Source organism: Camelina sativa, chromosome 1 (assembly GCF_030686135.1).
Source record: "Camelina sativa cultivar CO46 ecotype springtype chromosome 1, ASM3068613v1".
In the NCBI taxonomy this organism is placed as follows: Eukaryota; Viridiplantae; Streptophyta; class Magnoliopsida; order Brassicales; family Brassicaceae; genus Camelina; species Camelina sativa.
The window spans coordinates 16123471-16136871 of NC_141880.1; the positions used below are offsets into that span (position 1 = coordinate 16123471).

General features: G+C 35.8%; 2 protein-coding genes and 1 non-coding gene across 3 annotated transcripts; 1 reads left to right on the forward strand and 2 right to left on the reverse strand.

The window, feature by feature from the left end:
• Nucleotides 1-618: 618 nt before the first annotated feature.
• On the reverse strand, nucleotides 619-3023 carry LOC104709166 (uncharacterized). Its single transcript, XM_010425823.2, has 3 exons — nucleotides 2539-3023; nucleotides 1694-2445; nucleotides 619-1511 (listed from the first exon to the last, which is right to left on the reverse strand). Exons 1-3 carry the CDS (start codon nucleotides 3021-3023, stop codon nucleotides 619-621), a joined length of 2130 nt encoding a protein of 709 aa, XP_010424125.2.
• LOC147949990 (small nucleolar RNA R71) lies at nucleotides 2407-2513 on the forward strand. The gene has a single exon (XR_015565192.1). It is a non-coding gene; the product is annotated as a small nucleolar RNA R71 (small nucleolar RNA).
• A 7722-nt stretch (nucleotides 3024-10745) lies between the features above and the next one.
• Nucleotides 10746-12589, reverse strand: LOC104793139 (transcription factor bHLH84). Its single transcript, XM_010519436.2, has 5 exons — nucleotides 12044-12589; nucleotides 11521-11802; nucleotides 11354-11419; nucleotides 11168-11233; nucleotides 10746-11056 (listed from the first exon to the last, which is right to left on the reverse strand). The coding sequence occupies exons 1-5, from the start codon at nucleotides 12524-12526 to the stop codon at nucleotides 10961-10963; spliced, it is 993 nt and encodes a 330-aa protein (XP_010517738.1). The 5' UTR covers nucleotides 12527-12589; the 3' UTR covers nucleotides 10746-10960.
• Nucleotides 12590-13401: the final 812 nt, after the last annotated feature.

A 13401-nucleotide genomic window follows, 5' to 3' on the forward strand; every position in this document is an offset into this window, starting at 1 on the left:
GGCTAGGGGGACAAGGAGACAAGGGTGGAGCGTCCATACCATTCAAATTTGAATTGGGAATCTTTGACTCACTTTTGATGTCACTCGACCCCACGTGGTCGAGTACCTTGACTAAATTCAAAATTTGAAATCTTCTCTCCCTCCACTTGATCGAGCAAAGGAAATTTTGAACCTAGTGGGCTTGGGTGCTTTTTCACTCAATCAAGTACCTCTCGTGGGCTGGTCGAGTGGCTCCAAAAATTCATTTCTTTAAGTCCAGTCCTTCTCAAACCCATATATACTCTCTAATAAAAGCCTGCCCAACACAAACATGAAAGAAAAATATCAAAGCTACAAGGAAAATCAAACTTATGTACAATGATACCTTAAAGACTTCCTCCCTAGTGAGCTTGTTTAAAGTCACTAATCTTGACTTTTGATGCCTTTTTAGGCTTGGTTTGGAGACCAAGGAGGTGATGAGATCCTCCCTGGTGTAACTTGATCACTGTGAAGCTGATTCTTGATCAGTTCACCCTTTAAACTTGAACCTTGATTCTTCCTAAGCTTGAATCTTGGTCTTGCCTTCTTCAAAGACTTCTTGTTGAGCTGAACTTGAAGACCCTTCACCAGATCAGTCAATTATTGAACTGAAGTCTTTAGTCCTTGAACAGCTTCTTCATTTTTTTGAACCTTGATCTTAGAATCCTTGTCTTCCTTTACTGGTTCAGCATCAGCTTTATCCTCTATGGAAAAAGGTTGGCCTCCAATGGTGGGTTGGTTTGTTGCATTCTTGATGTCAAACCTCATAGTCAACCCATTAGCAATGTCCAGGCTGATTATACCTTTTCTAACATCTATCATTGCTCCAGTTGTGGCCAAGAATGGTCTTCCAAGGATAATAGGATCATCAAGCTCTTGTTCCATATCAAGGATGATGAAGTCAGTTGGTATCCTTGCTTTACCTATCTTCACTGGAAAGCTTTCCAGTTTATCAATCATATCACTTCTAGAGCCATCAGCAAGACTAATGTAGAGGTTGCTTGGCTTGAACTCTTCATATCCCAGCTTTTGTGCTATTGAGAAGGGCATAACACTCATAGAAGCTCTAAGGTCACATAAACACTTGTTGAAGTGCATATAGTTCAGTGAGCATGGTAAATTGAATGGACCTGGGTCTTCTAGTTTTGTTGGGATAACAGCTTCCCCAATCTTCTCAAGATCCCTCTTGTCCTGATTCTGAGCCTTCTTCTTGGATATTTCAAGCAGCATGCCTTTGTAGAGAGGATGTGGAGCATAATGTTCCAAAGCAGGTCCCCTCTCTTCTTCTTTCTTCTCAATGAAAACCTCTTGTTTCAAAACCATCAATTCCTTCTTTTCAATTATTTCCCTGAGTTCCTTCAGCTTTTGTTCCTTGAAACATCCATAGAACGGCATAGGTGGCTTGTAAGTAGGAGGAATGTATCTAACAGGTTTAACAACTTCTGCGGCACCTGGTCGAGCACCTGGTCGAGTGGTACTTCGGCTTCTGTTTGCTGTGTAAAACCATTACTCTGAGCTTTATCTTGTGAAAAATCCTCCCCAGCTTGAACCTCACTGTCCTTAGTGACAACTACTTCATAGAAATTTATAGCTTTAGCTATGAACTCCCTTGGATTTTGAACAACCTTTCCAGGTAGTTAGTTTGGCTTAGGAGCTGATGTAGAAGCAATGTTACTCTCCATGAACTTGACTTTAGAATTCAAACTCTCAAACTTAATATTCAGATCATTGTAAGAAGAATCCAGCCTCTGGATTAGCTCATTTAACTTCTTTGCTGTCTCAAGCTGCCCATTTGCTTGTCCAAGTAGCAACTGCTGCATCATAGCTCTTAAATCTGGTTCCTGGCTCTGGTTAGTCTGAAACCCTGGTGGGGGACACATTGGAGCCTGGAAACCCTGGTGTTGCTGCTTGGGGACATAATTGTGCTGTTGTTGGGGCTGTTGAGGAAGATAAACTTGGTCTTGTGGGTTTGCCACATTAATACTTCTGTAAGACAGATTGTTGTTCTTGAACTTGTAAGGTTTGAAACCACCTTGGTTCTGTACATAACACAACTCTGCCATTTCATTCTCTCCAGCTTGAACTGTTGTGTCGTCCTCAGCAAGAAAGTGAATGTTGTTCTGCTGACTAAGCGGAATCTTGTCTAACTTGTCATGCATAGTCTTTAAATATTTCTTGTACTTCTCATCTTGGGCAGGTTCAACAAATCTTACAGTCCTATCATAGTCTTCATTGTAGTTCCCATCTGATTGGGCCAAGTTTTCTACCAGTTCCCATCCTTCATCCACATGTTTGTTGAGGAAATTGCCATTAGATTCAGTGTCCAGAAACATTCTAATCTTTGGTAGTACTCCTCTGTATAGTGTGCTAAGGAGAGACTCATTACTAAACCCATGATGTGGACATTGGGTTTGGTAGCCTTTAAACCTTTCCCATGCTTCACAGAAAGTCTTATTATTCTTCTGTGCAAAACATGAGATTTCATTCCTCAATCTAGCAGTCTTTGCATTAGAGAAGAACTTGGCCATGAAGGCCTTTTTGCAGCCATCCCAGGTTGTTATAGCTCCTGTTGGCAAATTCTTCTCCCACAAATGAGCCTTATCTCCAAGATAGAAAGGAAAGAGTCTAAGCTTGAAACTTTCTTCACTTACACCATTAATCTTGTTGAGGCCACAATGCCTATCAAACTCATCAAGATGATCTAAGGGATCCTCCATAGGCAGACCATGAAATTGTTTTGACTGAATCATAGTAATCAGTCCACTTTTAATCTCAAAATTATTGTTTGTTACTGCAGGTGGGACTATTCCAGCTCTTTGTGTATGAGTGTTTGGAGCATCTCCTGCTCCAATTTGTCTTGGCCTTTGCATTGGTGGATCCATCAGCAACTGTTGTTCTTGTTCCTGAAGGATTCTGGTTCTCTGTTGCCTCAAATCTCTTGGTAAACGGTTGATGTGCTCAATGTATTTCTTAAGGTTCTTGTTTCCTTTCGATATGGTTTGCATCAACTGACTCGATCACCTACTCGAACTGACCCTCGGTCGAGCACTGGCTCGAGTTGAAGACCGATCTGACTGATACTAGAAGTCTGACTGAATCCGGCTTGGTAACTCGATCGATCACTCGAACGTGCAGACGGTCGAGTGTTGGGTCGAGTTGGTACCTGAAATTCAAAACAACAAAGCAGATGAAGATTCAAGTCAGAAGTGATCAATTGTAATAATAGAACTTAATCGTAAACTTGTATAAATCCTGACTGTCACAAACAATTACTCAAATGGCAACGGCGCCAAATTGAAACATATATTTTTGTGGTTTTGGAATACTTAGGAATGTATGAATGATGCAATCAGACAATATACTTAAGCTAAGCCCCAAGATATATGATCATGTGGAATGCAAGAGGTTTCAATTACTCATATGCAGTTGCAGTATAAGAGATGTCAATCCATAATGAGTATGATGCAAGCAATCAGGATGTGAACACTTATCTAAGTTAAGCCAAATATGAAAATGGTTTTATACTAACAACCTAATGACAATAATAAAATGCAGAATGTAAAGCTACTAAGATAACAGACTAAATGCAAGACAATAACTGAAACAAATATGTGCAATGAAGCAGGAATTAAATTAGAAGGATGCAGGACACAAAACAAGAACTTGGAAAAGAACTCGAGCAAGCACTCGATCGTATGCTCGATCGAGTACCAGGTCGAGTGGGAGATTACAAAGAACAGAACCAAAACTTAACAATCAAACAGAGCATGTTGAAAGTAAATCAAACAGAAAGCGGACAACAATGATCAAATAGAGAAATCAATAAACACAGAAGGTCCTAGGGATGGATTCATGGGTTGGACTTGAGCTATAATAACCTAAACTAATCAACAGACCTCAATCAACAGTGAGTTATCTCTAGACAATGATCCTCTAATACTTGTTAATCAATTCTCATGACAATAACAATCAAGCTTAGATACTCCTAAACCTAGTTCTCACTAGCTATTACATATAAAAGCAGGCATAAAGATCCAGATCATCATATGTCAAAAACCACCCTATACAACCAATCTCTTGGGATAGGCACAATAATCTCTAGCATTAGTATTATCCAGATACTTAAACATTGGCATGATGCTAAGCAACCTAGGATCTGTTCGTACCCACTCAGATATAAGAACAACATAGAGCATACCTAATCAAGAAGAGATATTTAAACAGTCAAGCTTGATCAGTCTAAGCTACAATAACTCTCATCCAGCCTAATCTATCCCTAAGATCCTAACACACTACTCAGATGAACAAAACATGATGAACAAAATCATAAACCCAGAAATCAATGAAACTTGCATGATTAGAAAGATAAGATGAAGATCTATAACTTTGTTCAAAGAAATAAACTCAGATTCTCAATACCCAGAAAGTTACAGAAGCAACAAGGGTAAGAAAATCTAGAGAAAAAGGATAAAAGTGGTTGATGATGTAAACAAAAAGCTAAAATCCCAAAAAGGTTAAAAACTAGGTTTTTGTGATGTTTTTCCTCTCTAAAGTGGCTTGTCAGCGGCCATAGAGTACAAGGGGTTTAGAGTACAGTTGAATTATTAACTCTTCAAATTGTTCATTTTCCAGATTCCACAACTGAACTCTCTTCTTGTAGTGTGGGCACCTTGTTATCGCAACTGACATATACGAAATGTCTGAAATTTTATAAAGACAACATAAAACTAAATTAAATTGATGAAAATTACATTATTCAATAATAATAAAAACATAACATACCTTTAACAACAAAGTACAAACGTAATAACTAATCATTAAATCCTGAATCACTTTGCTGATTTTCAATTAAATTTGGTGATCGTGATGTGATGTTGAATAATCCTCCTCGTCTACGTGATCGTGATGTTTGCCCTCTTGATGCATAATTCGTGAACCCGAATTCTGGTGAAACTCCTCTAAAACGTTATCGAAAGAGGGTACTTCTATTTCATGTGAAAATCATTGTTGAGCATTTGTGGTAGTCTCTACTTCTATTCCATGTTAGCTATTTTTATTCTTATGTGGACAAACTCTTATGTGGACAAAAATAACCAATCAGATTATAACATTAATACATGTCAGCTGTTTTTACTCTTATGTGGACAAAGCAATAGGAAAACGAGAGAGGGAGCATTTTAATCAATTTCTCAATTTCTTCTTCTTCGTCGTCGTGATGATATCATGGTCTAACTGTGCTGCTGAATGCTTGATTCGTTCTTCTTTTCATTGTGACCTCAAACCCAATTTTCGTAATGATCTATTAGAAGCCATGATTGATCCAGAGCTTGGGGATTTGAAGCTATCTCAGAGTTTTTTTGCAACTCAATGCCTCTGGTGGAGGACAATTTGAAGATGTCGACTTAGGGGGGTTTGATTAAGAAGCTTCAAGAAATGAACAAGGACCGCATTCTATTAGACGAATGTATCGATGTTTGAATTTTTTTTGATGTTTGGTGTTTGGCTGAATCTGGGATAATTGTGAGATTGAAATTATGGTTTCTGATTCTACGACGCTATATTTGGTGCTTAGCTGAATTTTTGTAGATTGGGGATAGGATCTTGCTGGGTACATACATTAATTGCCATGTGAAAGTACCATAACCTTTTGCTTTAGTTTGGTTTGGAGGCTGTTTAAGAATCTCGTTATCTTCTATCATCCTTATATTTCATATGTTACTCTCATGATGATATTCTGTTCATTAAAGACTAATAAGCTGATGATTTGTTTATTCTTTATTGTTGATTGGTTTTCTTACATACGATGATAATTAGAAAATTATTTATTTTTAGGTCATAGGGCTTTCAAAAGAAGAGTTTGATGGAAATTATTTTGTTTTGTCACTGAGAGATAAGATTGAAGGCATGCTAGATATTAGTCTTTGTCTCTTGATGATGTTTACACTGCCTATTAATTCTAATCTCATAATCTTAGTGTACTTAGATTCAGAGTATTGTTCCTATTTTGTTTGGTATCAGATTTGTTCCTAATTATTGCTTAACTTGCATAATATTGCATTAGACTACTGTTGTGGATTTAGTTGGTCATTCAGATAATGGGATTTGTATTTTTTTTTCCTTCATTTCTACAGCTAAATTTTTAGTCTTTTTTTAAGAAAATAATAATAACAATTTTCTTGAAAATGATTTTGGCTTTGCCATGTTAACATGAGTTTTGAGGATGCACATTGCTCTCTTCTCATAATAAAGTTTATTTGAAGTACATTTATATCACTTCTCGGGCTATTTTAAGATTTTGCAAAGCTTTGCTAAAAAACTGCATATGATTTTTAGAAAAATGCAACGAACCCATGCCAAGTGGTATGAAAATATTAAGAGTTTGTATACATTAAGTGAAATATTGTCTATACAATCCATACAAAATTAAATGTAAACATGTAGGGGATTTATAATATATTTATTGTGTAAAACTAATACTCCTATATGTAACGTGTATTTATTAATATATGAATTGGTAATAATGTAGTAAAATAAAACTACTAAAATCAGAGAAAAAAAAAATTATTAATCATAAATCATTTTAAATTTGTATAAATTAAACTTATATATTAAATAAAATATATTCAAAAATTTAATTTATGAAATCAAAAACTCAACTATCATATGATGATACAATTAATAATGAATTTTTCTTAACAAAATTTAATTAATTATGATATTAATTTATGAAAAATATATAATATATAATATATATAAAAAAGAATAATAAAAATCAAACTTGCGGCGTAGCGCGGGGTCCAATCTAGTTCATCCTTAATGTATGTATGCTAATTAAAATAAACAAAGACAAAAATTAGTAATTTAGATGTTTTATGAATAAGAGATGGTGCATGCCATAGGACTGAAGATGGCAAGCAGCTGGTTTGGTCTCTGAAGAACGATCCAGGCTTAAATGTTGCTCACTTTCGTTGATATTCCTAATAGGTGATATTTGGAGTAATTTTGGTTTGTGGAGTTTTCCTTGTTTATCTATACATATGTCTAAATCAAATCTTAGACCATCTTTATCGGGACTTATTAGCTCCCATTCTTAGGTTTAATCTGATTAAAAATAAATCAGAAATGGCAATATTACTAAGAATGACTTCTTAACTAACGGGTTTAAGAAATACTAAGAAGCGTCGATGATGAAATACTTTTACTTCAATTAAATTATCAATCCACAATCTGCATTAATCAACTCAGTAAGAGTACCCAAAGATGCTTAATCTAAACTTAAACAAGAATTGGTTTATTGTAACAGTCTTAACAAACAAAAAGGATTAAAGAAAATACTGAAAACAAACTCAAAGCAATACAAACTCAAAACACACAAGAACACATCTAAGAACAGACTTTAAATCAAATTTAAACAAGTGAACCTTGGGGAAGGTAAGTGACTTGGGAGATAGCTAATCAATCCTAGATATCTAAGCAAACAATCAAAACACCCCTTAGGCTAAGAACACTTATGTAAATCAATTCACTTCCATGATAAAGATTCTATGCAAATCAAGCAATCATCAACAATTTCCAAAGGCAATCACAAGATAAGCATGTATTAAAAGCAAGTCTTTATACCACTAAACAACCTAATCATCAATTTCCATTGGCTAGGAATGCAAAGCTCTTAAATAGTTTGGTTCAGGAATTTCATTAAACACCTTCTGGGCATAGAAGTCCTAATATCTAGAATTAACTTGATCAAGCCTTATCTAGCATTATAATCACCAAACAAGAAAGGAGTTACATAAATAAAGCCTTAGATATCAAAGATCAATCATTTATCTCCCTAATCTACCAAGCCCAAAGTTCTAAGAGATATACTCACTCATCATCATGATCACACAAAGGAAATGGTTTGATCTTTGTGAAATTATAATAAGAGATTATAGATTAGCAGAAATAAAGAAAAATTTGATATTAAAAACTTAGAAGTACTCAATCATTCAACAAACCAAGAGTAGAAAAGCTTAAGAACCATAATCTATAGGCTAATAGGGTTAGAGTATTTATAGGAAAACATAAAAAAAACCCGGGTCAACCCAAAACAAACTGGATCAAACCTGGATTAAAACTAAAACAAGTGTGGACTTTAGACGGCTATGAGGACAGCTTGACCGATTTACAAGACCGATGGTGTCAATCGGTTACCTTCTGGTCGATGGTGGTGACCGCTTATGGCTCATGCTGTCGTCGTGGAGAGTTTAATTGGCCAGCTGTTGGCCGATTCATGTGCCTGATTGCTTCAATCGGCCATCACTTGGCCGATTAGGTTGGCTGCGGGTGTCTCCTATCCTTCATCGCCTTGAGCTCGATCGACCACGGTTTGGCAGCGTAATGTGACCGATGACTGCACACGGCTAACGTTTAGCCGATGATCTTGGCCGCGTGTGGCTCATGTTCTTGGCATCTAGGAGTTGCATCGGTCATCATTTGGCCGATTGGTGTAACCGATCAAGTCATACGGCCATGGCTTGGCTAGGTGAGCTGGCCGCGTGTGGTTACTGGTCTTGTCACTTCTCTTCACTCCTCTTTAGTTCTTTGCATCAAAACAAGTCCAAATGCTCCAAATGTGGTGAGATTACTCCAAGAACCTGAGAAATAACACACTAGATGTAAATGCTCCTAAAACAATCTAGAATGACAAGATTATGCAACAACACTATCGAAAAACAAAGCCTAAAACCCAACAAAAAGACAAGATAGTCGAAATGCTAAAAAATGGTTGGGTGTAAATTTTAATATAAAACGGAAAAAATTGCAATCACTTAAAAAAAAAATTTCTTCTCCTTCGCCACTGAGATTGCGAAATTGAAAAGGATTTTTTTCAATGATCTGTTGGAAGTGGAGATGATTGATTCGATTGTTGGTAACCTTCGTATGTTCTTGGCCGTTAGCTCAGCATCTCCACCGATGGCCGATCGCAACGGCAACTCTCGGTGAGGTAACCGACGACTTTGACATTGATGAAATCGGAGCCCATCAAATCGGATCCCTTCCTTCACCAATTCGGAGATGTTCAATCACCAATCTCTTTCCCATGCTATTTTGTCTTTATTTTTGTATCAATTTGTATTTAGTAATTTGCTGGTCCGAGTAACCGTCGTCTCCTTCACGGCCATGGAAACGTGGCGATTGTAGAAAATAATGGTCTCTCTCCCTCTATATATATATTATCTTTGCAGGAATTGGATATTTATCCTGTTCTGGAATTTTGGAAATAATGGTGGTTATTTAGCCTTTACTGTAGATTGATTGTTGCATGAAGCTGATTGGTTTTAGGATTGGGCATTTCTCAAGTGTGGATATTTTGTGACGTTTTGCCTTTTGAAAGTTTGAATTTTGTGACATGGGCTGTGATGAACTGGTGATTGTTTAGCCCTAAGGTTGTTCTGCTTCTGGTTCAGAGTTTTGGGTTGTTTATAAAGTTAGATTTTTATATAGGTGATAATTGTTTTCGGTTTGCCTAATTGCTCTGTTTCTGGTTCAGGTTTTTTAGTTTTTGGCTAAATTTAGGATTTTTCCAATTGATTTGTTTAGGTTTTAAAGTTTTGAAAGTGATTGATTGGTTGAAGAGACTTAAGTTTGTTGATTACACTGGATTTTGTGCGTCCAAATCACCCAAACCAAAACTCTAGATCAGATTTGCCAGACTCAAAACTCTTAAGTTGAAGGCAATAGTATTGCCATTGATTCTAACTCATGTGTGCTTGATTACTAGGTTTTGGTTTCTTAGTTCTACAGAGGATTCTTTTATAAGCTGTGATTAGGTTAGGAGATAGGGGATTCTATATAAAATTGTGATCTTTAGTGCAACCACAGTTACAGTTACTTGGTTCTTTTACTAGCTAACTTTTGGTATGCATGATTCTTTTTTTTGTTGCATCAGCGTCAAGTATTGTCAAATTTGCTCTAGACTAGCAGAGACAGGCATCAGTGGACATGATGATGATGACGACTTACTAACGCGGTGGACCTTTTATGGTTTCTTTAAATTTCAATTAATTCTGGAGTGTTGGGGTGAGATTTGATTCTCCACTTTATAAATTTCTATAATATTTTTCAAAAATAAAAACTTCATTAAGAGATTTACCATTGGAGGGGATCATATTATTTCACCTATAAAAAATTCTATAGTTTTAAAAAGTACACCATTTATTCTTACCAAAATATAAGAGCTCCAAAATACAAACCTTCCAATAAAGATTTTTTTTTTGTTAAAGACCTCCCAATAAAGATGCTCTTATGTAATAGAAATAATTGAAGGTGGCATTCCCGAGTTACATGACGTAGCAAAAATCTTGAAAGACTACGGTAAGTAATCGACTCCATTGTGATTGTGATGCAAAGTTTTTGCTCTGTTCCATAACCATAATTGTTGAAAATAAGCGAACACTCATACCTATAATCCTCTGGCTCTTTCTTCGGACTCTCACAACCACATGTATATAAAGGTAATGTGTAATGTATCCATTTATTTAACGCAATGTGTAAAATGGTTACGTAATACTTACCGTCATTTAGTTTGGAGTTCCCTAATAAACTATTAAACGACACGAGTAGTATTAACTTCGGCTTAATTAAGCATAAAATCCAAAAGATATGAAGCGCCTTCAAGTATTAAATTCGGATTACATCATTTACGTGTATGACGTAAGCTAATCAATTAATAAAAACTTATGAGATCAAGTAAACGAATCCATTATCAAATAGATGTAGTACACCAATTAATATATGCTCAAGAATCAAAAAATGTTGGACATAACTCGACATGCAAAATTAAAATAATATTAGAGTATAAAACGTCAAAGTGACTATTTCTCGCTTATTTATTAGATTATTATGTATAGAAAAAAAAAAAAAAAAAAGAGAATAAAAAAATCCGAAGGTGTCTCTTGAATCATCTGGTTAGTGCATTGAGTTTTAGGTCAAGGCCAATGTCCATCCCGTTGTAAGCAATGGGCGCGTACATCCATAGATCATCAGAGCTCAATAACTGATATAACATTATTCATTATAAACAATACTTAATTCTCTACCTTTGATACATACAATAACTATTATGGTTTAATTATGACTTCAAATAATTGAAAATCACCTTACGTACCTTAATTTGGAGCTGTAGAAATTTGACGTATTGTACTGCTTCTTCCAACATCGTGCTAATATCGACCTGTTTACATATTTAACACATTTAGCTTTCTTAGTAAAGAAACACAAATGGAGTATATATATAGTTGAAGTGCTCACGTAGTAATTTCGTTTGCATGAATTTAAAACATAATGTATATACCTTTGTTCCATTAGGGACAAGATTTTGCAAAATCCTTAGCCTCTCGTTTATCCTCTCTCTTCTTTTCTGCACCATCACAAAAACGGACTTTGTTTTAATTTTTACATGTTTATGCCTTTAGAAGAAATAGAAGCCTTAATTAGTATAGAAATTTACGTATAAATTACCCTTGCGTAAAGGCTTTGAGGATCAGTGGCAGCCCCGCGGCTGGCCCTAGTCTTGCCGTTGAGGTTGAGAGCCTTTGAGTCCTCACCATCTTCTTTGGATAAGAAAGTTTCTCCACCGTTTGATTCATCATCCGAACAACAAGTCTTTTGCGGCTTAGACGGTTTGTTCTTTCTCTTCCCTGCAGCCTTCTCCGTATCTTCTTCTTCACCGCTATTGTCATTATCGCCACTCATCTCTACGCCTTTCTGGCTCCTCCGCGTCTTGTTGGCTCTCTTGTTCTTCTGAATTGGTTACAAGAAACAAAGAAAACATTTAGAAATTAGAAATATAGCCATACGGCTACAAATTTTGGAAGTTAGATATATAAGCTCTTTAACATTTTTCTTACCGGAAATGGAGATAATTCTAACTTAATATTTTATGGACATGCACTCCATTAATTCACTTATTGCTAATTGTGTTTTACGTTGAAAATTCATAATTGGGGAAGAAAGAAAATGTATATACAAGTATACAACTTACATCAGTTGATGTGGCACGCATCCTCTTCTTTGAACTCTCGCATGGTCTTAACAATTTCTCATCAGTTGTGGTCGTTGTCAAGGAGTTCTCAGGCTGGAGCACATTATGGTCGTGGCTTTCTTCAGCGTTCTCCAAAGGCAAGAGACTCTTACGGGAGTATTCAGCCACGTCACATTCACACGTCTCTTCACCAACTAGGTACAAGTCCGTGTTGATTGTCGAGTCCTCCATCTTATTATCGTCTTCTTCTTGTTGTGGCACAACCGTGCAGTAACCACTGTAGCTTCTGCTTTCCTGGGAGAAGCAAAATCCGCCAGTCCACTGAGAACCCTGGCCGTGGTGGTAGGCTGCGAGTGTGGCGGTTGTCTCTGAAGATGAACCGCCACAAGGTTGCTCATAGGAGGCAAGGAGCTGATTCATGAAGTCAGCTTCTTCTGTATACATTCCGCCTAGGCCGGTGCTCCATTCTCCCATTGCTTCCATTTTTAAGAAGTAAATCACTAAAAGCGACCTTAATTTATCTTAATTATAATCCGATAAGTAATATGTGAGTATTGATCAGGAATGATTAAGAGGAGTTTGATGTGGGTATTATATATAGGATCATGAGAAGTAATGGATATATTTAATATGTCAACCAATTAAACATTATAATCATCTTTGGAATAAAGTATATATATATATATATATATATATATATTTGTAACCAGGTCTTGATACCCATAGATATGAACAGCTAATTATTGAGCTTAAAGAAACCTTTGTCTTTCTCTTTATCTGTTACTGTAATTAGGCATGAGTCAAAAAATATATATGTAGTCATTGGTAATTCAATATATCATGATATGTACATTAAATAAAAGGAAGAAGATTAAAACTATACAAATTCCTCCAAAATATATGAACCTGGTTTCAGTTGTATCTATAACTCTAGCATTAATATATACTTCCTTCATTTCAACTTACATGTCATTTTAGTTCTTAAACTTTTTATTCAAATTAGCATTCGTCTTATATTTTCTATGCAGATTTTTAGCAAAGTTTCTTATTTTTTAACCTTACCATCTAAATGTATTAATCAAGGAAAAAAAATTTGCAGAAAATTTTAGTTATTTTTCTAATATGTGTGAAAAAAATCTTAAACGGCGTCTAATGTGAGACATGTGGAATACTATCATGAAGATAATGAATGTAAGGAAAAATAATCAACTAGGAGAAGATATCCTTGTGATGTATCAATCCCAAAACCGTGGAGTTATACAGATGCTTGATTTCTAATTGGTGTATAGAATACCTTTGCATTTGAGGTTTTATTTGAGCAAGTCTACAATTTAAAAACATCTTACTAGTTACGCTTG

Bases quoted from the DNA above. Each gene is read 5' to 3' on its own strand.
- LOC104793139 (XM_010519436.2), bottom strand. From the start codon at position 12,526: ATGGAAGCAATGGGAGAATGGAGCACCGGCCTAGGCGGAATGTATACA. The intron at 11,803-12,043 runs GTAAGTTGTATA...TAACCAATTCAG, and splicing joins TGCGTGCCACATCAACTGAT to AAGAACAAGAGAGCCAACAA. The intron at 11,420-11,520 runs GTAATTTATACG...GTGATGGTGCAG, and splicing joins CTCAAAGCCTTTACGCAAGG to AAAAGAAGAGAGAGGATAAA.
- LOC104709166 (XM_010425823.2), bottom strand. From the start codon at position 3,023: ATGCAAACCATATCGAAAGGAAACAAGAACCTTAAGAAATACATTGAG. The intron at 2,446-2,538 runs GTTCTTCTCTAA...AGCATGGGAAAG, and splicing joins AAAAAGGCCTTCATGGCCAA to GTTTAAAGGCTACCAAACCC. The intron at 1,512-1,693 runs GTAACATTGCTT...GGTTTTACACAG, and splicing joins TAAAGTCAAGTTCATGGAGA to CAAACAGAAGCCGAAGTACC.